General features: G+C 41.4%; 1 protein-coding gene across 2 annotated transcripts in view; it reads right to left on the reverse strand.

The window, feature by feature from the left end:
- The window catches only part of LOC148025007 (SH3 domain-containing protein), a 106,273-nt gene that overhangs the window by 13,695 nt on the left and 67,127 nt on the right, over nucleotides 1-25,451 (reverse strand). For both annotated transcript variants that reach the window (XM_087694706.1, XM_087694705.1), the window contains exons 4-12: nucleotides 23,974-24,202; nucleotides 23,788-23,894; nucleotides 23,612-23,677; nucleotides 17,293-17,393; nucleotides 16,774-16,868; nucleotides 16,626-16,646; nucleotides 16,415-16,510; nucleotides 16,124-16,244; nucleotides 15,830-16,021 (exon numbers count right to left, since the gene is read on the reverse strand). In XM_087694706.1, the coding sequence (XP_087550832.1) occupies nucleotides 15,830-16,021; nucleotides 16,124-16,244; nucleotides 16,415-16,510; nucleotides 16,626-16,646; nucleotides 16,774-16,868; nucleotides 17,293-17,393; nucleotides 23,612-23,677; nucleotides 23,788-23,894; nucleotides 23,974-24,202 (1,028 nt within the window). The remainder of the gene's footprint in view (nucleotides 1-15,829; nucleotides 16,022-16,123; nucleotides 16,245-16,414; nucleotides 16,511-16,625; nucleotides 16,647-16,773; nucleotides 16,869-17,292; nucleotides 17,394-23,611; nucleotides 23,678-23,787; nucleotides 23,895-23,973; nucleotides 24,203-25,451) is intronic.

Raw genomic sequence — 25,451 nt, forward strand, 5'->3', positions numbered from 1 at the left:
GAGTCTGGTGCACCTGGAAGAACTCCCTGCACATCGTGTCCCCCTTCCGCGCCCAGAAGGCTGCTGAGGTACGGAAAGAGAACTCCGAACGCCTGTCCTCTAGGCCAGCAATGGCTGCTCGCGCGCGCACCTCCTGTGCATGGAGGGTGGGATCCCCTGGTGCCTCCTGTAATAATCTCTCCGTGGCTGCAAAGTCCCGCCGGAGTGCTCTCTCCTCCTCCCAGCTCTGTTGCCTGGCTTGTATGGCTGCTGCTTGGCACATTCTGCTCGACTCAGCTAGGACCTTTGCAACCTCCTCTGCGATCTGGTCCCTCCTACCCCACTCCCTAGTCCAAATCTGCTCTATATGTCTCGTCACCTCCTCCCTCTTATAGATCGAGTCAAGGATGCGACAGGATCGTGCGTCTAGGGAGGACGCTAGAGGATCAAGTGTCAGGAGAACCGGGCAATGATCGGACAGCAAGGTGCCCACCAACTGCTCAATCTGGCCTCCACGAGAGCCTCCTCGCTCTCCCACATAAAACTTGTCCAAACGTTCCATAGCAGGACTCCGCCTAGTCGCCTGTATCCCCAAGAGAAGTCCAACGACCTCTTCCTCCTGTGAAAGGCAAGGTCTCTCCAGCCATCGCATGCTCCGACTGCTAGTAGAAAGGCCTCCCATGCCTCCTGCTCCTTCCCCGTCATGCCTTGGTAGTTTCTGCCTCTGCCTTGTTGGTCCTCCAAAGCCTACAGGTTGTTGAAGTCTCCTCCAACGATCCAAGAGTCTACCTTTGGGAGTCCATCCGCGATCTCCACCCAGAACCTGCTATGTGCCCTAACCTTCGAAGGGGCATAGACATTGAGGACTCCAAGGCACGAGTCCCCAATGTCCAATCTGATCCAAAGAACCCTCCCTGCCACTATCGTCCCGTAGTCTTATATACAAGCGATGAGACTCGGGCCAATAGAGATGCATACGCCTCCACTCTTGCCGTGGGCACCTATGGCATGCTCCCAGTAAGTGTGTGAGCTGCCCGAGAGTACCTTCCCAACCCATTGGGCTTGGGTAGAAGTGAGCTTATGCTCCCGTAGGAGTAAGATATCGATCCGTCCGGCAAGGGCAGGCTGCAGCTCCTATCGAACAATCAACTTCCTAGAACCACATGCCCCACTGTAGTAGAGACTATTCACATTCCAGGATGCAAGGTGTAAGCTCATGAGGAAACCTGTGACTGACTGAACAGGCATCTATTCAGTGTGGAGGCTGCTGATGAGGAGGAAAAACTATGGGGCATACAAGTACGCTTTGCCGCCGGTCTGGACGGCGAACTCCAGTCCCCCATGGTGGCCCTCGGTCAAACCATAGGGGTGATAGATGCTCCAGGTGGTACTATCAATGCATCTATCAGCCATGTTGTGAGTCGTGACTCTGTACACTAGTAGAAATGGGCCGCCTGTGCCAGGGGCCACTCGATCACATCCTGCGGAGCTCTCCACTGTGGAGGGGCTCAAAAGATAATGCTCAAGTGTGGGACCTCGGCACCAACCATAGCAGCTAGAAACGTCAAAAACGTTTAGAAACGAAACGTCAGAAATATGTTTCGTAAGTTTCTTTCAAGAGGGGATAAAATAAGAAACGCAAGTTTTTTTATATAGGGACTTTTAATAGTTTTGACTAGGGAAACAGGTTCTAAACCTCTATGGAACTCTCTCTTAAACAAAGAATGGCTAATTGAGCTTGAGTGATAATAGAGTCAATTGAGAATAATACATTATACGTTACATATCATGATCCATTATTGACTTGTCACTTATGTCAAAGTTAGTCTTTGGACAAGCTATACTATGCTTTAGAACTCAAACATTATGATTCATATATATCATACAAAGAAAATTGAAATTAACATGTAAATAACCTATCCATAATATGGACCGAGTAAAGTTGCAACATCATGATTCTCATTTCAAAACAAACTGACAAAATGTCAAAATCAAGAATGAATAGTAATATATTATAAATAACTCATAAATGATACTAAAGTCGTATAATATTCAAATCTCAAGACAAGAATAGATACTAGATTGATAAAGTCCAATAACTAAACAAAATCACAAAAAAATCAGTCTCTCGTTCAAAATCTTGAACCCTCACAAGTCATTACACATCATCATCATCATGTTTAACATTACCCAATAGTTTTTGTCAAAAAAACCATGTTTTGGGTTCCACCTCACCAAAAAAATAAAATAAAAACGCCCACGTTTTTTACTCTCAGAAACGTTTCGTACTTTAAGAAACATTTCGTAAGTTTCAAATTCAAAGAAACGTGTTTCTTAGCTGCTATGGCACCAACCCACCAGTTAATGTCCATCATGCAACTAGGCCATTGTTGTGCAAACAGTGCTAGTCCTTCCTCTCCCATCCATTGGGAGGTGTGGTCCGCCACCTGACTCTTTAGGTCCTCCTCTATCTATGTCGTCGTCCACTCCTCTGAGTGAGAGGACTGAAGGAAAAAAGTGTAGTTTGGTCTATTTGGTGGTGCTAGTAGATGGACCTTGCCTCTCCTTGACTTACGAACCACGAAGATCCCCACCTCTAGAGGTAGTGGAAACTCTCCGCGATCCGCAACTCTCAGGTAGGACCATGGGCCACTACGGAAAAACTCACTCCTGCGGCAAGAGCTGTGCTTGTCTCGAGAAAGTGTGACGAGCGGCAAGGGTGGATGAGCTGCTGGCTGTGTGGGAGGGGGAAGATTGCTAGCACGAGGAGGATGTAGGTGTGTGTGGCTCATCACCTCCTGTGGGAGATGGGGGGGTGGGTCTAGGAGAGATTACCTAAACCAGGTGCGGATCAGGGAGGGTACTCGACAGGGGAGGTGGTGGGGGGAAAGAGGGTCGGGGAATAGTGGGATGGTCGGAGGTACGTGGCGAGGGACTGGTGGTCCTGGAAGGCGGGGAGTATGGGCTAGGGAGAGCATGGGAGGTGGGGAGGAGGGGGAAACTGTGGGATCTCAGGTGAGGTAGTTTGTGGTGCAAGTGGTGGATGTGGGGGACTGCGGTCCTTCCGAGTGGGGAGGGCAGAGGGGGGGGTGTGCAGAGTGCTCTACCGAGGAGGCATCACCCACCCTCCTACTCCCTGCTACCGAGGCTGGGTCTGAGGAGCTGGCTGTGGCCCCCCCTACCGTCTCCCTCTCTGTTGTCTCTAACCCGTGTAAAGCCATCAGCGTCCACCTTTGGGCCTGTCGGAAGAACCACCTTGGCTCCAAAACGCATACAATCTGCTGCCTAATGCCCAAAGTCGTGGCAGCGCAAGTACTACCCTAGTTGCCCAGTCACAATGACTTGCTGCCTAAAGGAGTGACCTCCTACCTCAATCTCCACGAACTTTGGTATACTCTTTGTGTCCTTCACGGCCACTCGTACCTTTGGAACTCCTGCAACTGTCACTGCATCCACGAAGGAGGCAAGAAGAACTGCGCCAAAGAGGCATCCAAAGTCCTCCACTAACCGGCGGTACTCTACCGCCAATCCAGGGAAAAGTAAGGTGACTCCGTGCCTGAGAAAATTGTTGTGGAGCACAAATGTCTCCACTGTGAAGCCACTATACCAAGAAACCATGTAGATAACCCCCTTCGTGGAGGCATAGGGCGAGCTCTCCACTAACTCACGAGTTGCGTTTGCAGAGGTGAGTCGAACCATGAAGATACCTCGGTCCATGAGTACTGCTTCCACAATCTGTGTTGTGCCAATGCGCAGCGTGGAGTGGAGCCTATCTCACAGTTGGGCCCTCATTGGGGAGTGTCCAACTACCTAGCCAAATATCGTTGTTTCTTTAAGCTCCAACTTTGTGGCCCGAACAGCTAAGAGTTGTTCCTCAGAAAGGACGACGTGCAAGGTGTTTGAATGGGCGACACTCGCCGAGTGCGTCGGCGTCTGACAAAAGGTTTCCATTACGCGTCCCTGTTGAGAACTTACCTATCACGCTGCTATGCTACCGGAGGAGGGGAGTTGCTGCAGGGGGAGGAAGCAACTTGGGGGGAGGGGAGGGGGGGGGGAAAGGGGAAAGACAGGCGGGGGATTGGTGAGGGGGCACACGGGGAGCGGCAGCCGAGGGGGGAAGAAAACGGGGTTGGGGCGGGCGGGACAGGCGTGGGGGGGGGCAAGGCGGGCACAGGCGGAGCAGAAGTATAGGCAGGGGGGGAGGGTGTGACGAGCAGGCGTTGGACGAGGTGACAATAGAGACTAGCATACTTGGCTTTTACTAAGGATAAAGATGATAGTGAGAATGTTGAGAACATGTCTAACTTAGAGAAGGATCACACGTCATTTCTAAAAATGTATGTTGATTGCTTCTCTCACTCGCTTCCAGGGCAACTACCACCTGAGAGGTCAGAAGATCATGGCATAGATCTTATCCTTGGAAGTAGCCTACCTAATAAACCACCCTACAAAGTCGGTACAGCCCAATGAGAGGGGATTATGAGTAAGGTGAATGAGCTATTAGGAAAAGGTCTGACTTAGCCCAACTCATCTCCTTTTTTCTTCTCTAGTGTTTTTGGTGCAAAAAAAGGATGGTTCATGGCCTATATGCATTTATGGGCAGCCATATTCAGCCGTGTAGATTTGAAAAGTGGGTATCATCAGACACGCATTAGATCGGAAGAAGTGCCTAAGATAGCTTTCAAGACAACTTTTGGATTATATGAGTTTCTTGTTGTGCCTTTTGACCATACGAATCCTCCTCCCACTTTTAATCGGATGATGGATAACATCTTCAAGCCATAAAGATGATTTGTGGCCACTTTCTTTGATGACATGATTGTCTATTCAAAGAATGAGGCAAAGCATAGAAGACACTTGGACATTGTATTCAATGAACTGCATGAGTATAGGTTGGTTATCAATGACAAGATAAGTGAATTCTTTTTGCATAACATCCACTTTTTGGGACATTGTATCTACTGATGGTATTCGCATGGACCCTACAAAGCTTGAGGCAATATGATCATGGCCACCTTTGAGAAATACGCATGAGATCCGCAACTTCTCAGGTTTATGTTTTTACTACAAGAAGCATATACATGGATTTGCTGAAATTGCATCTCCATTGCATGCTTTGCAAAAGAAGAATGTATCATTTAGATGGACAGCAATGGAAATTTCAGCATTTGAAAAGTTGAATAAAAAGATGACTTCAGATCTCCTGCATTTGTGTTGCCCGATCTAAGAAAGCCATTCTTAGTTCAGTGTAATGCACGTGGTAACAACATTGGGGCCGTTCTTATGGAGGATGGCCGAGTTGTGGCTTATGAGAGTTGAATTCTCCACGATGCAAAAAAAAAAAATTTGCAAGTATATAAGAAAGAGCTCTTGGTTCTAATTCATACACTATCTACATAGAAACATTATTTGTTGGGGACTGATTTTATAGTACAGACAAACCATCATACTTTGAGGTACTTTTTCTGGCACAAATAAAGTTGTCAGAGAAGCATATGAGATGGGTAGATTTTCTTTCTATGTTTCATTTTCAGATTGTACATATTGAAAGTAAAAAGAATGTTGTGGCTGATGCACTGTCATATAAGCCACAAATTTCAAGAGTCAACATAGTTTATCACACTAAGTTGGATACTATGAAAGAGTGATATGTTACTAATTCAGACTTTGCTGATGTTTATGATCAGCTTTGCAATTTCCAAAGGCATGAGCACTTTGTGATAAGAGATGGATTTCTGATTATGCATGGACAATTGTGTATCACAAAGTAGTTAAGACCCAAAGTTATCACTAAAAGTCATGCTCCTCCATATACAGGACATAGAGATATTGATGCCACGATCAAGGCAATGGAGCATTTCTTTTCTTGGCCAGCTTTGAGGCATGATGTAGAACACTTTGTCAGGACATGCATCGCCTGTCAAAAGGTAAAGCATGATAGGCAAAAGATGCTAAGTTTATTGCAGCCCTTGCCTATTCTAGATAGACCTTGCCAGAGCATTGCAATCGAGTTAGCTGACAACCAAGTTCTAGTTAAGTCTCTGTTTTAACTTCTCCTCTTGTAAGTTGCGAGTAATCTCCTCGCTCTAGAAGAGCACTTGTTATGTGTTAGCAAATTAGTTAGTTCATGGTTGAGTCTATACATGTGGTACAGCAGGTTGGACACAGAGATATTTTAGGCATTTTATTTGTCAGCTTTTATTGTGTTTTGGCATTATTTGCAGCCAGTCGGCCAACATTGCAACATTTAATGATGGCCAACCAGTCATATTTTTGGCATTTATTTGGCCAATATATTCTCACTCCCTCCTCCTCATTCATTTATCACCTGATAGTTCTTGGGGAGAGGGAGCATGTGCCAATGCCTCTACAGCAAGTGCCTCGCATTGCTTCTATACTATCTCATGTCTTGATATATGGATTCCATTTCCCGAGCATACATTTGAGTTCTCATATGTATTGTATTCTTTCTTCATAGTTTTCTCTCTCAATCTCTCATGTATAGATACATTGTTTTGATAGAATTAGCTATCTATGACTCTCTCTTTCTCTCTCAATCAATACTACATCATCTCCTTACTATAATACTCAATAATCACTCTCAATAATCCTTCTTAGGTCGTGGATGCACCTCCCAAGAGGTATGGGAGGTATGAAAGGGCATCAGAGCCACTACAGTGTCTCTTCATAGCTCAATACTGTCACTTCACTTCAGTCCTCTTTTCAATCTTCAACAACTTCTCTTTTGTCTTGTATTTCAGCAGTTTATTACAGCTTATGTTTATGCTTCCATTGCTGCACCACTTCTGACATGGTATCAGATTTCAGGATTTGTGTTCCTGCTGTGTTTTGTTACTGATTTCAAGACTGTTTTCACCCTTGCTGATCAGGCGGTTGCTGCTCCAACCAAGCGACCTATTTTGCTTGCGTTTTTTGCTAATGTCAATATCTGTACAGCCTGTGCATCTATTTCAGCCTGCATTTTGGTGCCTCAACATCTCCTCCTGGCTGGGCACTTGCATTATCAAGCCGTTTTTGGCAGTTTTTGACAGATTTCTTGACTTTCTATAACAGTTTTTGTCTTATTCTGATCAGATTTTGGCTTATACTGTATGTGAACTCTTGTTTTTTGCAGACTATGCTCGTGTTTTGGCTATGTTCCCTCTCCAAATACCTTATTTTCTCTACTTCTCTTCTCAATCCTCTACAGATGGCTCCTCCATGCACATCCACTAATGATACGCTACATGGAGATTCCCATGAGGCTTTTGCAACTTCAGAGAGGGGTTCGAAGATAAAGAAGTCGAAGGCCCAATGTTACCACTGTGGCAAGAAAGGTCATTTACGGAAGGAGTGCACAGAATTAGCGGCTTCCAAGAAGAAAAATGAGCAAAAGACGAAGCGGGATGTGGACTCCTCCAACGAGTCATCATATGCTCAGATTTCAACTCAAATCCTCTAGCCAAGGTGAAGTCCAAGGCTCGGAAGGGATCCTCTTCTTCGGATCGTGGGAAAGGCTTGGTGGCCCCTTCCTCCGCTTCTTTCTAGTGGTGGTGATGCAGTCATCCCTCGCGACTCTCCAGTGCCAAAGAGGAAGTGTGAGAGGGTGGGGAGATGGGGCAACTGTGCCTCATCTATATTTCTATACAGATGCACATGATCTAGAGAGGAACATCCCTAACGCATCGACCGAAGTCTGGAACGTACAAATCCTGAAGCTGGGATTAATATCCAAGTTCATGATGGGCTGGTTACTTGACAGAGAGCGGGTGGCTTTCATGTGGAGCTCACATGAGGGGACACTTTGGCAGTCTAGCCAAAGAAGGGAAATTCATGGTCATTTATGCGCTGCAGCATTGGTGATAGAATGGTCACGTATGCTACATTAGAGGCATTGTTGACAGACATTGAGAACTACTATGAGCTTCTCTATCTTCAAGAGTTGGTACAATCGACATCGACATCAGGTTCTCTCCAAGGCACCTTGGTGGTGGCTTGCGCACCCACTACTTGGGTATCCATGGTTCTACTATGATGGACAATGTTATATGTACTATGATGCGACATTATCATTGTATATTGTATTGTATCCGATCACCCATGATCTGAGAGAGGGTGTTAGCAGATTAGTCAGTTCATGGTTGAGTCTATACTTATGATACAGCAAGCTCAGCACAAATATATTTTAGGCATTTTATTTGCCAGCTTTTATTGTGTTTTGGCATTATTTGCAGCCAGTTGGCCAGCAATGCAACATTTAATGTTGGCCAACCAGTCATATTTCTGGCATTTATTTGGCCAATATATTCTCAGGCTCCCTCCTCGTCATTCATTTATCACCTGACAATTCTTGGGGAGAGGGAGCATGTGCCAATGCCTCCACAGCCGATGACTCACATTGCTTCTATACTATCTCATGTATTGGTATATGGATTCTATTTTCCAAGCATACATCTAAGTTCTCATGTGTATTGTGTTCTTTCTTTCCATTGCTGCACCACTTCTGACATTATGTTCATAGAATATGCTGCTTGAATAATAAGTCCTTCTAAAATGTAGAAGGGATACACAAGCATTAACAAGGACATTCCCTAGTCTTGGATAAGCCCCATGAAGTTCATAAGATGCAACACAATATGCTGATCATACCCATTCATGGCCCATGTATTTTTTAGTATACTCGCATTCTAGCAAAAGACCTTCGCTTAAAACAGCAAAGAAACTGTATGTCTGCATATTAATAGTGGTCAATCTAGCAAAGAAGAAATATGAGTTGATAGTGCAACCATGCTTCAATAACCCTTTTCAATCCAATGAGCAAGAAAATAAAGGCTAATCATATGGCACAATTGTTTTTGTAGTACATCTTTATGTATCATGGTATACCAGAGTTGATCGTTAGTGATCGAGACCCTTGAATAACTAGTTTATTTTGGAAGGGGTTATTTGAGAATATGGGTACCACACTGAAATTCTCATCATCCTTTCATAAGCAAACAAATGGTCAGTCTGAGGAAGCCAATTCCAGAGTGTTAGATCTTGTGAGGTGTTGTGTTTCAAACCACAAGACACAATGGGAGTAGTATTTGCCCTTGGATGAGTTTACTTACAACAACACAATGCATAGTTCCATTACCAAAGCTCCATTTGAGGTGATTGAGGGTAGCAAGAAGGTACCACCTATCTTGCAAACTAAGAATAAGATCTTTGAGACTAACCATTATGTGGAAAACTTGGATGCAGCCTGTGCAAAGATAAAGTAAGCACTTCAAAGATCACAAGAAAAGTAAAAGAGAATAGCTCATCGTCACAGACGTGCTTTGCAGTTTGCAAAGGGCGATTATCTATTGCTACGTTTTGAAAAGGCAAGGCTAAAAAAGATAAAAGGAAGAGAAAGACCGTACCGAAAGTTGAGTATGAGATACTATGAATCCTTCCAAGTGTTGGAGAATATCAATGATGTGGCATATCGGCTGAAACTACTTCCACATTCGCGGATACACAATGCCTTTCATGTCATTTTGTTGAGGCCTTTTCATGGTGATGTGCCAGAGGATAAGTCTGCTAAAATTCAACTTGAGGTTAAGGAGCTAGATGAGATTTTGATACCTAGGCACGTTTTGACACATAAGAAAAGAAAGATCAAAGATAAAGTTTCTACGAGATACTTGGCGAAATTTCAAAATTATTCACCAACAAATGCCAAATGAATGGAAGAGGATGACTTGATAGTCCATCCTCAATTGTTGCAGCTTTACCTAGATGTCTTTCAGCAAGAGCCAACTTTAGTTCGAGCTTAGTCAAGTTCAGCAGAGCAAGGATCTAGAGTATTGCCTAATGCTCAAGGGAAAGATAACACTTCCACTCCGCCAGTTGTGGACAACTCTCGCATGTAGTGGATCTCGGATGTAATTAGCATGCATCCAAGGTACTATGCTAACATTATGCTTGCCATGAGGTCACTACTTAGTACACTGGTCACTGTGAGATGTATGCGGATGAGTATGAGTTTCGCCCAAGCACTGGAACTGTACATTTACAACTGCTTATGATCAGTTTGGCATGAATTTTGCCTCAATTTTGAGACAATCTCTAATCAATTTCAACTTAGTTTTTTATCAGTTTCAGAACTGTTTATGGTCACTTTTACGATCAATTTCACATCAGTTTTTGCATTGATTGCTAGTCAGCTTTTGCAATCAATTTGGGGTCACATTTGCAGTAATTTGTGATTAGTTCTCAGATCAACAAGTGATCAGATTATGCTCAATTTTCAATGGTTTACAACTGGTTCCATGGACAGCAACATGCTAGCAAATGCCATACACAATTAAGGCCACATTTAATGCTAAATCAATGGTTTTCTCTAGTTAATAGTCAGAACAATTGAGAAACATGAGTAATGGATGCATCCAATGAGTTCCTAGCAACACTTCTAGACTAATTTTTAGTTTTATGTTATGTATACGCTGACTAGAAATTTTCTACTGGTTTGGGGCATGTAGCATGGTTGGACAACAGTGCGCAATGTTGTAACTATGTTGCCTTATGCAAATTCCAATGCAATATGCTTTTCCTTTGGCACAATGCATTGCAATTGACAACAATTGCAGTGATTTCTAGGGAGAGGTCTATCACAAGAACGTGAAATTTTGAGATGCTTTAATCTTGCTGATAACATTTGATTAAGTTGTTAATCAAATGTGCAAGGATGTTTAAGCACATGCAATGCACATGGTAGACATTCCATAGTAACAGGCCAAGGACCCCGAGGATGCAGTTGGTGTCAAAGGCAAAAGTTGTGATAAGTTATGCCAATTGGGTTCTGTTGGTCAATTGGTATCAAATTGGACCCTAGGGCAATGGCTTGGCCAAAAAGTGTCAGTGGTGGCACTAGGGACCAACATTAATTAATTAATTAATGTCAATCTAAGGGTAAACAAAAGTTGGGGACCACTCCAAGTTGGAAATGGCCTAGCCAATCTAATTATGGATGGGCATATTTAATTAATGTCAATCTAAGGGTAAACAGAGGTTGGGGACTACTCCAAGTTGAAAATGGCCTAGCCAATTTAATTATCAAAATGACTGAATCAATTTCCAAGGTTATTTAATTCTGAAAAATAATTAAATGACTGAATAGTGGGTTTAGAAGATTGCCACTTGGCCAAAATGCCCATGCAAACTGAGAAAACGTTTTTGGAGGCTCAATCTCAGCCATTCAGTTAGTTTACAACTTGGGAGATGGAGAAAGATAGCTGCTAGTCCATTTTCTGATCAGAGAACAACAATTTGCTGCAAAAGACAGCCATCCGAGGGCCTCAACAAGCAAGGGACAACATGGAGTCACCTTCCAAGAGCTGGCAAGGCCATTGTTGATTAGATGACAGCATTTTGGAGATGCCTGGCATTAGGTGATGCAGGCTGCAATAGGCAGCAGGCAGAATTTAGGGTTTTCTCACGACGAAAATTAGATTTCTATGTCATCTTGGTTTTCTCTCACCTTCTCCAACCCATTCCCAAGAGATCTCAGCGTTTCTCAATCATTTTGAGCAGATCTCAACTAAATTTAGTGGATAGCAGAGAGATCTCTGCTGTAAACCCTGCATTTTACAGCAAAGATCTCTCTACTATCTAGGTTTACAACAGAGATCTCTCTGCTATCCACTAAATTTGGTTGAGATCTGCTCAAAATGATTGAAAAACGTTGAGATCTCCTGAGAATGGGTTGGAGAAGGTGAGAGAAAATCAAGATGACATAGAAATCTAATTTTCGTCGCGAGAAAACCCTAAATCTTGGTTTTCTCTCACCTTTTCCAACCTATTCTCAGGAGATCTCAACGTTTCTTAGTCATTTTGAGCAGATCTCAACCAAATTTAGTAGATAGCAGAGAGGTCTCTGCTATAAACCCTAAATTTCTGCAAAAATTAGGGTTTAACAACCACCTCAGGACCCCTGCTAATTGGGGAAGGCATTGACACTGAATTCAACACCTAAAATTTGTGTAATTATCAGGGAATTCAGATACCAACCCATTCATTGTAATATGAGGTAGCATTTGGCCACTTGGTAGTTCCATTTGTACAAGTCCTAGGTGAAAAATCAAGGGGCAATCGGTCCGAATTGATTGCTCATTGTTGCTATAGCAAAGAGGCTTTTTGGAACAGCAAAGGAGATTGTGAATCTCACTCATTGTAATTTACGGTAGCATTTGGCTAGTTGGTGGTTCCATTTGTACAAGTCCTAGGTGAAAAATCAAGGGGCAATTGGTCTGAATTGATTGCTCATTGTTGCTACAGCAAAGAGGCTTTTTGGAACAACAAAGGAGATTGCCATGGGTGAAAAATCAAGGGGCAATTGGTCCAAATTGATTGCTCATTGTTGCTATAGCAAAAAGGCTTTTGGGAATAGCAAAGGAGATTGTGAATCTCATTCATTGTAATTTGCAATAGCATTTGGCCAATTGGTAGTTCCATTTGTACAAGTCCTGGATGAAAAATCCAAGTACAATTGGTCCGAATTGATTGCTCATTGTTGCTACAGTAAATAGGCTATTTTGGAACAGCAAAGGAGATTGTGAACCTTAGCTTGTACTCATTCCATTAGCAATCAAGTTAAAGAAATACCAAAAAGGGTGCTATTTTTGGGGCCAACAAGGTGTCCAATGACTAAGATTATTAAGGTAATTTGTGCATTTCTAGTTATATTCATTTGCTAATTATTGTAGTTAAGTGCTTAATCAGGGAATTACCGCCCTTTCCAACAAGAAAGACTGGTTTCAATACTCCGTTCATGGAAGGCTAAGAATGTGTGCGCTATTGTCCAATTGATATAGGGCTTATTACCTGAGTTTCATTCTCAAGAGCATTTTGATTTAGAGTCCAAGCATTAGGCACATTTGACTCACCGCTATGCAACTCAAGGCGATCACATAAATCTGGACCATAAGCTTCCGAATTTTAAAATCATTGATCAAGATGACTTGCAAGTCAAGTTGATTGAGTATCGATGCCTTCTTGCCAAGTTTTCTACCACAGATGCTCTTAAGTCCTTGGATTTTAGCCTCACAAAGTTTATCTTAGGCACGAGATTCAAACCTAGTAACAACATTTTTCCTTTCTCATTGCATTCATGATGGCGGGCAATTCTTGCGCAAGGTGGATATCTGCAGGCCTAGATAACTACTTTACAAACAGGTCTACCAACTTTGACTATACTTAAGGCAACCAATTAGTAGTATGTAAGCGCGGGGAAAAACGTGAGAATAATAATACTTTGAACTTAATCAACTCGATTAATTATCACTATGAAAATTAAAAGAGAAAGAGAGAGAGAAAGAGAAACAGGAGTCAACACTGTGTTGAGAGGAGAACCGGCCCCTTCTCTTTTACAAGAATTTATTGAAACAAACCATAGGCACCAAGTGCATAAACTAGATACAAAAGGGTCATTTGCTGCAATTCTGAAAATGAGGGTTTTAAAACTCTAATTTCTATAAACTCCGAGCAGTAAGCTGATTTTTTTCTCTAGTGCTTGGATTAGATCAAACTAAGTAGAAAGTGCTTCTTGGATAAAAGAGAGATAGAAGAGTACAAAGCATGTGGCTGAAATTTCAGCATGAGAGCTTATTCCAAATAAAAAGAGAGACCTTCTATATATAGGTGTGAGGCTTGGATGCTCAAAAGTGAAAAGTAAAGGCTACAAATGACAAATGTTTGTTGAAAATGATAAGTATACAGACATTTGTCTCTTCAAAATGACATGTATCCTCTTCTAGATGCCACATGTCATTTTTCTAAAGAAAAAAGCTTCCAAATCTTCTACTCTAAAAATCTCTCGAATGATTAAGAATTTGAGATAGCTGCTAAAGACAAAATTGTTCTTGCGAAATTTGGAGTCTTTGACGCAAACAAAATTTCCATTTAAGCAACTTTCAAAAACAGTAACCTCCTAAATTTTAGAAGTCACCAAATTTAGATTTTAAAGAGCTCCATTATATAGATTCATCAGTTCATGGTTTGTTTTTTCAATCACGAGTATCTGATTTGACTTTCTAAAACCACTCATTATATGGGCTTCTAGAAAATGTGACTATCTGAGTGTAAAAGTCTTAGTCATCTAAGCTTTCTGGTCAATATGACCGCCCGACTAAACTTTTAATTTCTCTTGGCCATCTTGTCAATGACGACCCAAGTATAAGTATAGGGTGTTCTTGCAGCCACCCTTAAATAGAAAGATGAACATTTAATCATATTTTGAAACACTTAAATAATACAAATGGTCTTTCAATGTACATGAGCATCAAATCAATCTGGAATCATTGAGCCAATGTGTCTTCGTAACAATTAATGTACAACAGGTTTGTTAAAAGTATGTTTGGTTTAGCTATTCATAGCCTCTTCCCCTTCTTGCTCTTTATTTTGACCAGTTCTGTCTCTCATCCTGCTGTTATGATTATCTTCTCACTCCAGTCATTGTCATCTTCTCTCCTCTCTCCTTGGTCAAATCGTCTCTCCCATGCTTGATAGTCCAGCATCCTCACTGATGTAGTTTCAGCCACACATGCTGGGGCCGTTGTATTCAACTTTATTATCAGATCAGAACTGTGTTTCTTCTGTCTTCTCTCTCTGTATTTTCATGGGACCATGGAAAATACCTGATATCATGATTGTTAAATGATACCAATCTGTCCCAAGCGGCTGTGATATTCATGCAACTAGAAGACATCACACTTTTGTTCCATTCATTGTACTTTTCCTAGAACTTACCCTCCCATATCAGCATGTGAGCTGCTGCCCTTTACATTTCCCCTGCACACTCAGTTATTAATAATAATTTTTGGGGTCATTCTTTCTTTTCTCTAGGGTTCTTCATCTTTCATATCAGAGCCTCTTCACCAAAGATGAGGCAAATACAACAGTTATAAAAGGGATGAGAAATTCGGATTTGTGTATCTGAGGCTAACTCAATTGGGATATAATCTTGTGCATGTAGCAATATGCTTTACTTCAGCTGAGATACATAAAATGGGAAGGAAAGGATCCCATGCAGTTATCATTGCAAAAATAGTCGAATTCCCTAAAAAGGGGGAAAAGATTTGTCACTGATCAAACTAAAAGCAATAATATAGCACACTCAGAATGGGGATGTCCTATTGTAATGGGATACTTCTGTGCCCAATTTGTTAACAAACAAATACATTATCCATATTTCCAGTGTGATGCTGTTGGTTCAGAAAACTCAACTGAACAGTAATCACAGGATACACAGAACTTGACTATTTAAGGGGGGAAATGCTACACCTAATCATCTCCAATGTGATGTCCAGATGACATAATGTAACACAAGTTATCAGGTGCAAACACCACCACTAAAGACAATCACATGTGCTTCCCTGCTCATGTGCCACATAACCAGCCTTACTATTGTAACAGACTATACATCCTCTAGTTCACGCCACCCACTGAGAGTAACACTGTTGCCATCATGAACTAGATGAATTATGCAACACACTCCTTTCCCCACTCCTCTATTGTCCAGAATCTGTTCATGGGAGCTCCTTCGCTCTCTGCTAGACATTGTGTCTTTCTTTGTTGTTGCACATGTTACATGGGTCACTTTTGATGTCACATGTCAATGTATTTGTTTCGGCATGCCTTTGGTTTGTAAATGTATAATATATTTCAGTGTCATTACTGAAACCTGGAGTCGCAAGATTAAGCACGACACAGCTTAAGACTAGCATTTCTGATGTTCATCTAATGGTCATGGTGAATCTTTGGGAAAAAACCAGGTCTACTTGGACAACGTAGCTTGATCTATCTAACCACCTATATAGGCAAGACTCACCTTCGCATTACAAGCTTGATCAAAGCTTGAGGACGTCGTGGCCTTGGTGCTGGTCTCTCTTTGGGTGCTTTTGGCGGAACCACACTGCCATCTTTTGCCTGCTGGGAAACATTTGTTGGTGGTAAAGGAGCATCAGGAAACTTCAAAATTGCAGTAGTCAGCATAGCCCAGCCACCTGCACGCTCTTCAAGCCTAAACAGAACAAGTAACTTCAGCTAAAGAAGAAAACTAAGCATATGTCCACGTTTATAGAGCCTACACATGGTGGCACGACTGCTGCATGCAAACCCGTACCTTTCACTGTTATCGAACTTCCCTAGAATGCACATTATAGCTTCAAAGCAAACCCTTTCACTAGGATCCAGCAGGAGTTGGTACAAAATGGTTTGATATTGTGCCTTTAAATCAGGTCTCTCTGCACTCAACAATGCATGCATTACAAGTAAGTTAATGGTCTAGTGAACAAGTCTTGCAATGAACACATAGATATCAAGCAATTGTGTCTAACCAAAAGAAAAAGATACATACTTAAGAATAATTTCCATGGTAGACAACACCAAAAATGCAACAGCAAATTGCACTTACCATCCAAAACACGTGCCCGTGACAGGACAAAGCAAAGCCTTGCAAGATATACGCGAGCCAGGACATCATGCAGCTGTAACACCTCTTGCAGTGTACCTGTTTGGTAACCACTCCCCGTAATAAGAATCAGCAAATGCAATCAGTTCTGAAAAATACAAAACAAACCAATTCTTGCAGCACAGCAGGAAGTAATTGTCAACCTTTTCCTTACCTCCACTCAGTGCTATCTTTGCTGGAGAAACAGGACAAAAGTAAAAGGAGGGAAAAATGATTAGCACAATTGGGTACTGAAGATAAAAACAGGGCAGCATAAGGATATAGCATTCTCAAAAAAGACCATTCATAATTGGATCACTTACCTACTGCCATGGCAACAGCGTAAGGGTCACGGCTAGCCAATTCAGAGACAATAGCCAGAGCATGTCTAACCCCAACTGGATCTGCACACGCTATACTGTAGCAATGGAGAACAACTGATCAATTTAGAGACTAGCCAGAGCATGTCTAACCAAGCATCAAACAGTGTGTGCAATATTAATTAACAAGTGCCAAGCACTCGTGTTTTATAGGATTATAGGTGCATGCCTATCATCTAGATGGGTAGAGTCAGGATTCTCTACATCCCTCAATTGGGGGTTTTCGCAGTATGAGGTCAACGCCAATGATAGCACTTGTTACTTGATTAGGCAATGAGTTTGTGCATGATTTGCCAAGTGTGTCTTTTCTGTTTGAATGATATAGAACTGGATATAGAAGAGTAGCTTTTATCTTTCAGTTTCAAGCATTTGGTAATGGTTGTATGTGCAAATTTCTGATTTCATCTCCAGAAACATTTATGAAGAAAATACAGCAGGAAAATCAATAAACAAAAAATATACCCTTGGACTGCTCGGTGCAGAAAGGCTGGATTTCCTGGATCCAAAGGAAGCCTTCTCAACGTACTCAAAGCAGCATACTGAAGGTTGCTACGAATTGCAGACTGCAACAGGATGAACCCTCCATTATCATTTCAATGCAAACCTCAAATTTACGTGGCAAAGAAATAATTTTTCCATCCAGATGAAAGCACTGCAGCTTATCAAAATACTGTGAATTTAAACACTGAGCTGAACTTTGCATTTCATTCAGAGCATTCACCCTATACCCATGCACAGTAAGGTCAAGTTTTGAAATGCACTGGTAAATAAACTGCACAAATTGTTCTATTTACACAGAATGTGTTCACAGCAAATCACTATGTACATACATAGCCCTTGCTAATACATCAAGCCAATGAAATTTTAAGGGATTAAAGAAAATTAAAATCAAAAGTCCTATGCATCTACAATGATCTCCATTGTGAGAGGATGCAAATAATCAAGCACCTACACTATAAACCTTGTCTGTGTTGGCTTTTACTCACGTCTACGCTCACACAGGAGTGTCAATGATCCGCACATAGGACACTAGGTCACCTTTCACTCTCCATAAGAGAGGGTTTTTCCCCAGTTGCTTTAATTTTCGTCTGTGTATTTATGTTACACATTTTGGTCACTTACCGCACAATACACACATCTGTGTGTGAATGCACTTTCAGTCACTTTCAAAACCCTAAAGTCTAAGGGTTGTATGTAGTACTTTGCACTTCACATTCTATAATGCAACCTGTCATGCTGTGACCACTCCCTCTCTCTATCAAACGTGTTCACTTCTTTCTGCTCCATTGCTGTACTTCGATCTCACACTTGGTATCAGAGCTGTTCAGCCAGCTCTCTCTCCTCTCTTCACTCTCAGCTCAGCCACGTGCTGCTCTTGCCTATGGCGACGTGTGTTTCTAATGCGCCTTCTCTGTTCTCCTCAACCTCTGCAACCTATCGTGGCTGTTCAGAACAGTCAGAAACCCTGATTCACAGGGGCAGTCCAGAACTGCCACATCAGCGCAGGCGCAGTCCCAAAAACCCTAATTTTGCAGGCACAGTCCAGAATTGCCACGTCAGCACCTGCACAGTCTAGAACTGCTCCAGATCTGTTCCAACCTGCCACCTCAGCAGCCACGCAGCTCAGAACTGGTTCTGCTTGCTCTCGAGTTGCCATATCAACATATTTTCAGATCTACACAGCTGCTACAGGTATATTTTATTATTTCAATCAAAATTCAGAGCCAAAGCAAAGGGCTTTTGCAAGAATCGGTCAATTTTTGCTCCAGCAAGTGCTTCAGTGCACAAATTGAAGAAATTTGTAGATATTTGGGTGGCACATGTATTGTATTTTTAGTCTAAAATTGACTAAAACTACACACATAGGACAGTCAAATTTTTGGGGCTTTTGTGTTTTTTGTGCTGCTGAGCACTCTTATTGCCTTGGACAGCATATTGTTTACTGAAATCTGAAAAACTTCAGCATATTGAGGCAGTATTGATCAAGTGTGACACAATTTGGTGGTTCTTTTGACTAAATTTGGTGGATTACAGCTTGGCATTTGCTGCTTATGTTTCGAAAGAGGATAGATTGGATGGCAACAACTATTCTCTATAATCCTTTATGATGAAAAAAAGGTCTTTGGGATTATGTCAGTGGAGAAAAAGTACATCCTGGTGATTTGGCTCCTAAAACCCCTCCACAAGCAAGAGGTCATAGACAAAGGCAAGAGGGTGCAGCAACAACCTCTCAACAAGCAGTAGGACATGGACAAAGGCAAGAAGTTGCCGCACAGCCACCACCCCAAAGAATGACTGCTCAAAGAGCTTGGGACACTAGGGATGCCCAAGCATTGTCACTTATTTCATTGGCAATTCAGCGGTCGATAATCCTGCATATTCGTTCTGCTATTACTTCAAAAGTAGCATGCCTTACACTTGAGCACATGTTTGCTGGTAAGAATGAGGCAAACATTTCTTTTTTAAAGAAGGAGCTTGAAAATGTGAAGATGGAAGAAGGGGATGCTATGCAAGATTACCTCAATAAAATTCAAGACTTAAACTAGCAGTTAATTAACGTAGATGAATATTATTCTGATGCTCAAATGATTTCAACTACTTTGAACTCTTTGCCACCGTCTTATTTGGCCTTCCACGATGCATTGAATCTTACAATGCAGGTTTCTCCACAACCACTTACTTTTCTTTAGTTGGTTAGCTTATTGTTGAAAGAAGAGCAAACAAAGAAGAATAGTGTTGCCGATATAGTAGCTTCCGAACAAGCTTTTGAAGCAAAGCAAAGAGGTAAGGACAATCAGCCCAAGGATGCTACATAGAGTTCTAGAAATTTTGCAACTTTACAGAACAATAAGAAGCAGAGGGACACACAAGCTAAGAAGAGCAAGTGCCATTATCATAAAAATTCAAGTCATTATATCACAGAATGCAAGAAACGCATTGTCAGCGAGAAAAAGGAGTCTGGGATGTCAATTTCAAATGCACCTTCTACTTCTATTGCCACACAATCCGCGTCTTTTGTCACTAACCATGACTATTGTTTTTATACTTGCACTTATGATTCTTCTCTTCTTGGGAGATAGAGCATTCAGCTCTACCAAGGATGCCAGTACTTGGTTTTTTTATAGTGGTACTTCTAAGCACATAGTATACATCCCACAGAGATTTATTTACTTCTGTTGTTGCAGCTCCTGCTGGCAAATCAGTACAATGTGCCAACAATGCATCTTATCCTGTTAGAGGCATTGAAGAGATTGTTTTGAAAGCCATTCATGTCTCTACTCTCCATTTGCACGATGCTTTATATGTGCCAGGGATAAAGAAGAAATTGTTGTCTATATCTTCTTTAGCAAAATGTGGAATGCATGTCACTTTTGATTATGACAAATGCATGGTCAGGGATAAGAAATTATTGTATTTGGTGCTCACTGGCACATTATGTCATGGACTTTATGAGTTAGATGCTCACTCTGTTAACTAGTCAGTTGATTTGACATCTACTCTTATTCTTGCTATATCACAAGCAGAGTTATGGCATGCTTGTATGGGGCATGTGAATTATGACAGTATAATACTTATGCAATATACTCAAATGTTGGAAGACTTACCTCTCTTGAAGAGACCTCCTAAGTACATTTGTGATGGATCCATTTTGGAAAAATATATCAATTTTCTTTCCCTTGTGATGTTGCTTTCAAAGCTAAGGCCAAGTTGCAAATTGTGCATTCAGATATATGTGGACCCATGTAGATAAAGTCATTGGATGCATATTTTTACTTCATTACCTTTGTTGATGGCTTTACACGTTTTTGTTGGGTTTTTTCATTGATTAAAAAGTAGGAAGAAAATGATGTATTTCTGGCCTTTATTGCACTTGTGGAAAATCCATCTAGTTGTAAGATTAAGACTCTCCGTTCCAACCGATGGGAGGAATATATGTCTTCATTGCTAACTTCCTTTCTAAAGCAAAAAGGTATTGCACATCAATTTACTATTGCATATACTCCACAACAAAATGGGGTTGCAGAAAGGAAGAATCGGTCACTCATGGAGATGGCCGGATCTATGCTAAAAGCTAAGAAATTGCCACATGTTTTTGGATGGAAGCAGTTATGTGTGGTTGTCACATTTTGAATAGGTGCCTTACTAAAGCATTGAAAAATATTACACATTTTGAGGCTTGGAACAACTGTAAACCTTCGGGTCACTTTCATACCTTTGGGTGTCTTACATATACTCCTATTCCCAAAGCATTGAGAAAAAACTTGGACAATAAGGTTGTAAAATGCATATTTGTGGGGTACAGTAGTGAAAGCAAAGGGTATACATTGTATGATCCTGTTTCCAAGAAAGTTTTATCAATAGAAATATTATTTTTTATGAAAAATCAAAATTATCTCTTACTGATTATGACACATATCAAGCTGTAAAAGATGTGTTTAAAGGGCTGCTGCCCATTTCTTTTGATGATACACCTGGAGCTTCATTAAATAAACAAAATGTCCAATTGATCACCTATCACTCCAGGGTGGTTTGTTGGGTTTTACTCATGCCTACGCTCACACAAGAGTATAAGTGATCCACACATAGGACACTGGGGCAGAGGTCCCCCCCCCAAATCACTTTTATTTTCATCTCTATATTTACGTTACACATTTTGGTCACTTATCGCACAACACACACATCTATGTGTGAAAGCAGTTTAAGTCACTTTCACAACCCTAAAGTCTAAGGGTTGTACTTTGTACTGTGAGCTTCACATTCTATAATGCAAATTGTCGCGTTGTGACCATTCCTCTCTATCAGTCGTGTTCACTTCTTCCTGCTCCATTGTCGTACTTCAATCGTACGGTCTGCCCAATCCATCTCAATGCTAATCCACTAACTGAGGTACGAATTTTAATCTGATGACAAATTCACTTAATCTTGATGATGATGTATGGTGATATTGGATATCCTACACAAGAGGATCCAGAGGTCTTGTACAACACATCATCTGAAACCATCGCAAATTTTTCTTGTCAGTTTCTCCACCCAAAATTGCAGGTCATAGCCCAACAATTGGCATAATCAAGATGCTCCAAGTGATGACTTCTATGATGATGCAGTGGCAGAATGTTAGAATTTAGAATTTAGAGGTACATTGACTAGCCTAGTGGTCAGTGTTTATGGAACACTAACCACTATGTCTTCAATGTTCCACTCAAATTATGTACATGGGAGACGCATTGATAAATCGAATTTGGGAATGAAAAACACAAGAACATGTCAGATAGTGATGAGACATGGCCCTCTAACAGCAGCAAAGTCTTGCACAGGTTGGCAAACTTCCCTGCTTTCCACAGGATCACAGCTTTCAGGCCCAAAGCTGACCCTCTTCATCCAGCACTTGCCCCACAATGGATGAATTGTAGGCAATGGCTAGCATGAGATCGTCTCACGTGGATTGTTCCAAATCTGTCACCACACAGACCTGAAGATACTACATCTGAGATTGCCACACTCAGCTCAAGAGGTCTGGCCAAAAGACATCAAGTTAGTTTTCTCGAGGCCAAATAGACAAATTATAGGAACTTGGGAAATAGTAGCATGGAGTCACCACACAGACTCGAAGATACTACATCTGAGATCGCCACACTCTGTTCAGTTGGTCTGGCAAAAGGACACCAACTTAGTTTTATTAAGGCTACATGGAAAAATTATAGGAACTTGAGAAATAGTAGCATGGAGCACAACTCATGCATTGCATGTTTGAGGAAACTCATTCTATCAAAGTCACAAGACAGACCATGACACTACTCCAGTTGTCCACCAAACATTATATCTAACATGTTAGTGAGAAACGGAAGATTATTGATAGCATTGTAGCTTGGCATCTGTAGACAGCAATATGCAAAATAAGCAATTCAGCAGCAAAGACTCCACATCCATCCAGTCCATAAGAGGCAATTAGAAAAAAGCTCCAAGGGAACTCTGCGAGGATGACAGAGCACAGGAAGAATTTTTCTTCATGGCAGTTGGCCCTTACTCTTCAAAGGAACAAAGACATTTTGGCAGTAATGGACCAAATGGTTCTATCTCCACCCCAACCCACAAAAAAAGGTTATCCATGGACCATTATAACAGGTAGCCTGGGAGCACCACGTAACAGGAACAAGAAGAACAATTTTTAACATTTCACACATTTGGGCAGATATTTGAAACGGAGGTACCCCACTTTTTATTCTCTTAAAACTGCAAACAAAAAACTGCACTGGCATGATTCATTGTACCTGTTGTAGTAGTGTAAGGACAGGAAAGGTACTTCTTGACTTTAACAACTTTGCAAGCATACCAAAAGCTAACATGAGAGCTTGTAAGATCCAATAGGGACAAACATCTCAGTGTTCAACCATAAGTCCCAGGCACAATGTTCACTCGACAAGAACACCTAAATTCCTGTCCCACCTAGGTCAATACCTTCAGATCTCAACAAAAATATGATCGTTCTCAGAAGCTTGTCAGACATCTCTCTATTGTAATACTTGCTGTCCAAGCATTCCATAATTTCATTTTCTTCTTTCGAGTACCAGAACATGTGTTTCATAACAAGTGTGACACCAGAAGGCAATGTATCATACTCAGCACACAGCACATGAGTTTCAGAGCAAGTGTCAAAGTGATACAGCCTGCTCTCTTTATCTCACAATAATGATATGATAACTTTATTGTAACCATATTGGAAAGCCCCAAAACCAGACAAGGTGCCCCTTTGCCAATATGGAAAGGAAAGACCAGTGCTTGCCTCTTTGTCTATGGTTTGCCTTCCAAACATTCCCTTCTTTCGCTTTACTTTACCTGCATCAGCAACCTGCAGCAAAATCAACCAAACAAGCAGTACAACTTGTTATGAGGAACGCATGCAGTCTTGCTTAAGGTGACAAAACACAACATGACATTGAAAGCACTTACAAATCAAACCTTATCTAAAATGCCAAAAACAATCTCATAGAGCTTGTTCAAGAGATCATCATTGCTTGTGGGAGCATAGGTAAGTGCCTTGAGTGCAGATATTCGTCTTGCATGAGCTATACCAGAAATACCATGTCAGATGGTTGGATCCTTTTTCTTCATAACGAACCTCCTCAAAATAGCAGAATTTCATACCTTCCTCATCAACATTTGCTGCCTCTTTTACTAGTTGGTCAATTATTCGCGGAAGAACATCAGCTCTTGTCACTCCTCCAGTTGCATTCAGATCAGCAAGCGCATCCCAATTTGGCGTTGATATCCCTCCGCCTGGAGCCACACCTTGAACACCACTATCTGATAGAATTCGAGCAAGAAAATAGTACACATATCGCAGCACATGCCTATCTTCGGACTGCTGATGGAGCTGCACAAAGAAAAAAAGCAGAACAGATCTACATCATACATTTTTTGAAGTTATACTTCAACTCCCAGATATACTCAATCTGTTGGCATGTAACACACTTTTCTATTTGAGTAGTTTCTGTTACTTCCACTTCAACAGTAAGCCCAGTTAAGCCTTCTCAATGTGAAACAGATGAAGAAGAGTTATACAGATCTAAATTGGTATCACAGAGCCTAACCACCAACTTCATTCTCCATCACAGTTTTCCCATATGGCAATGATACATCACACGCACACAGGTATGAAAGTATGATTAGAGTACGATTCAGGTCCTGGAGCTGAATCATACGTTGCCCTAGTTTTCAGTTTTAAAAACCAATAAAAATGTAACTAGAGTAACTCAGATAATAAGCTGAATAAAAAATAAGAATTTCAGTATATCAATAGCTTTAGATCCTATGAAATAGTTACTCCCAATAAGGCGTTCAATGATCAAGACACAACATTGATTTGCAAAATAAAATTCAGACTTTGATTTCTAGTCATTTGAGTCAAGGCACAATTAAAGCACCGACAGCAGGTGGCTAACATACAATGCTGTCTATAGGCATGCAACACCTAATTTATAAAATTGTTAAGTTTTGATGCTTTTTTTAGTCATTTCCATCCCCCAAAAGTGGTCAAGTTTGAAATAGAATATCATACTCCAGATTTCATACATTTGCATCAACAATCATACGAGTATGATTAAAAAACTATGTTCTTCATAATGTGAGCAAAGTGAATTAAAATATCAAAGAAAACTGAAAGAGAAAAATAGATAGAAAGATTACAAACAAACATGTCTAGAATAAGCCAGTTTTGCCTCCCAGCAAAGTCAGGTGCAACCTCTTCCATAGAGATGCAAGATATAGGATACATGAAGTGACTAACCCAACAATTTCCAAATATGACCATGTATGTGCTTCCATGGACCTAATCAAACACAAACTTCACAAAGGGGAAAAGGCAAGAGATGTTACACCAAATGTAAGACAAAAATGGCTTTTACTTTATAGGACAGACCTCAGGACACACCAAACAGCCAATGTTTTTAGGAGAGAAGACTGCTCAACAGCATATCCTCGCTGCACAACCAGCTTGTATGCAATCATGCACACAACCATATTCTGTGCCCAATACACCTGCTGCCCTGTCCAGGAAAGTCTGCTACTCTGACTAGCACTCTCAAACTGCATAGCCTTGAAACCTCAAGTCCCAAACCATAGTC

The sequence above is a fragment of the Lygodium microphyllum genome, chromosome 15 (genome assembly GCF_053477565.2).
Source record: "Lygodium microphyllum isolate KBCC chromosome 15, Lygodium_microphyllum_v1.1.10, whole genome shotgun sequence".
NCBI classification, from domain to species: Eukaryota; Viridiplantae; Streptophyta; class Polypodiopsida; order Schizaeales; family Lygodiaceae; genus Lygodium; species Lygodium microphyllum.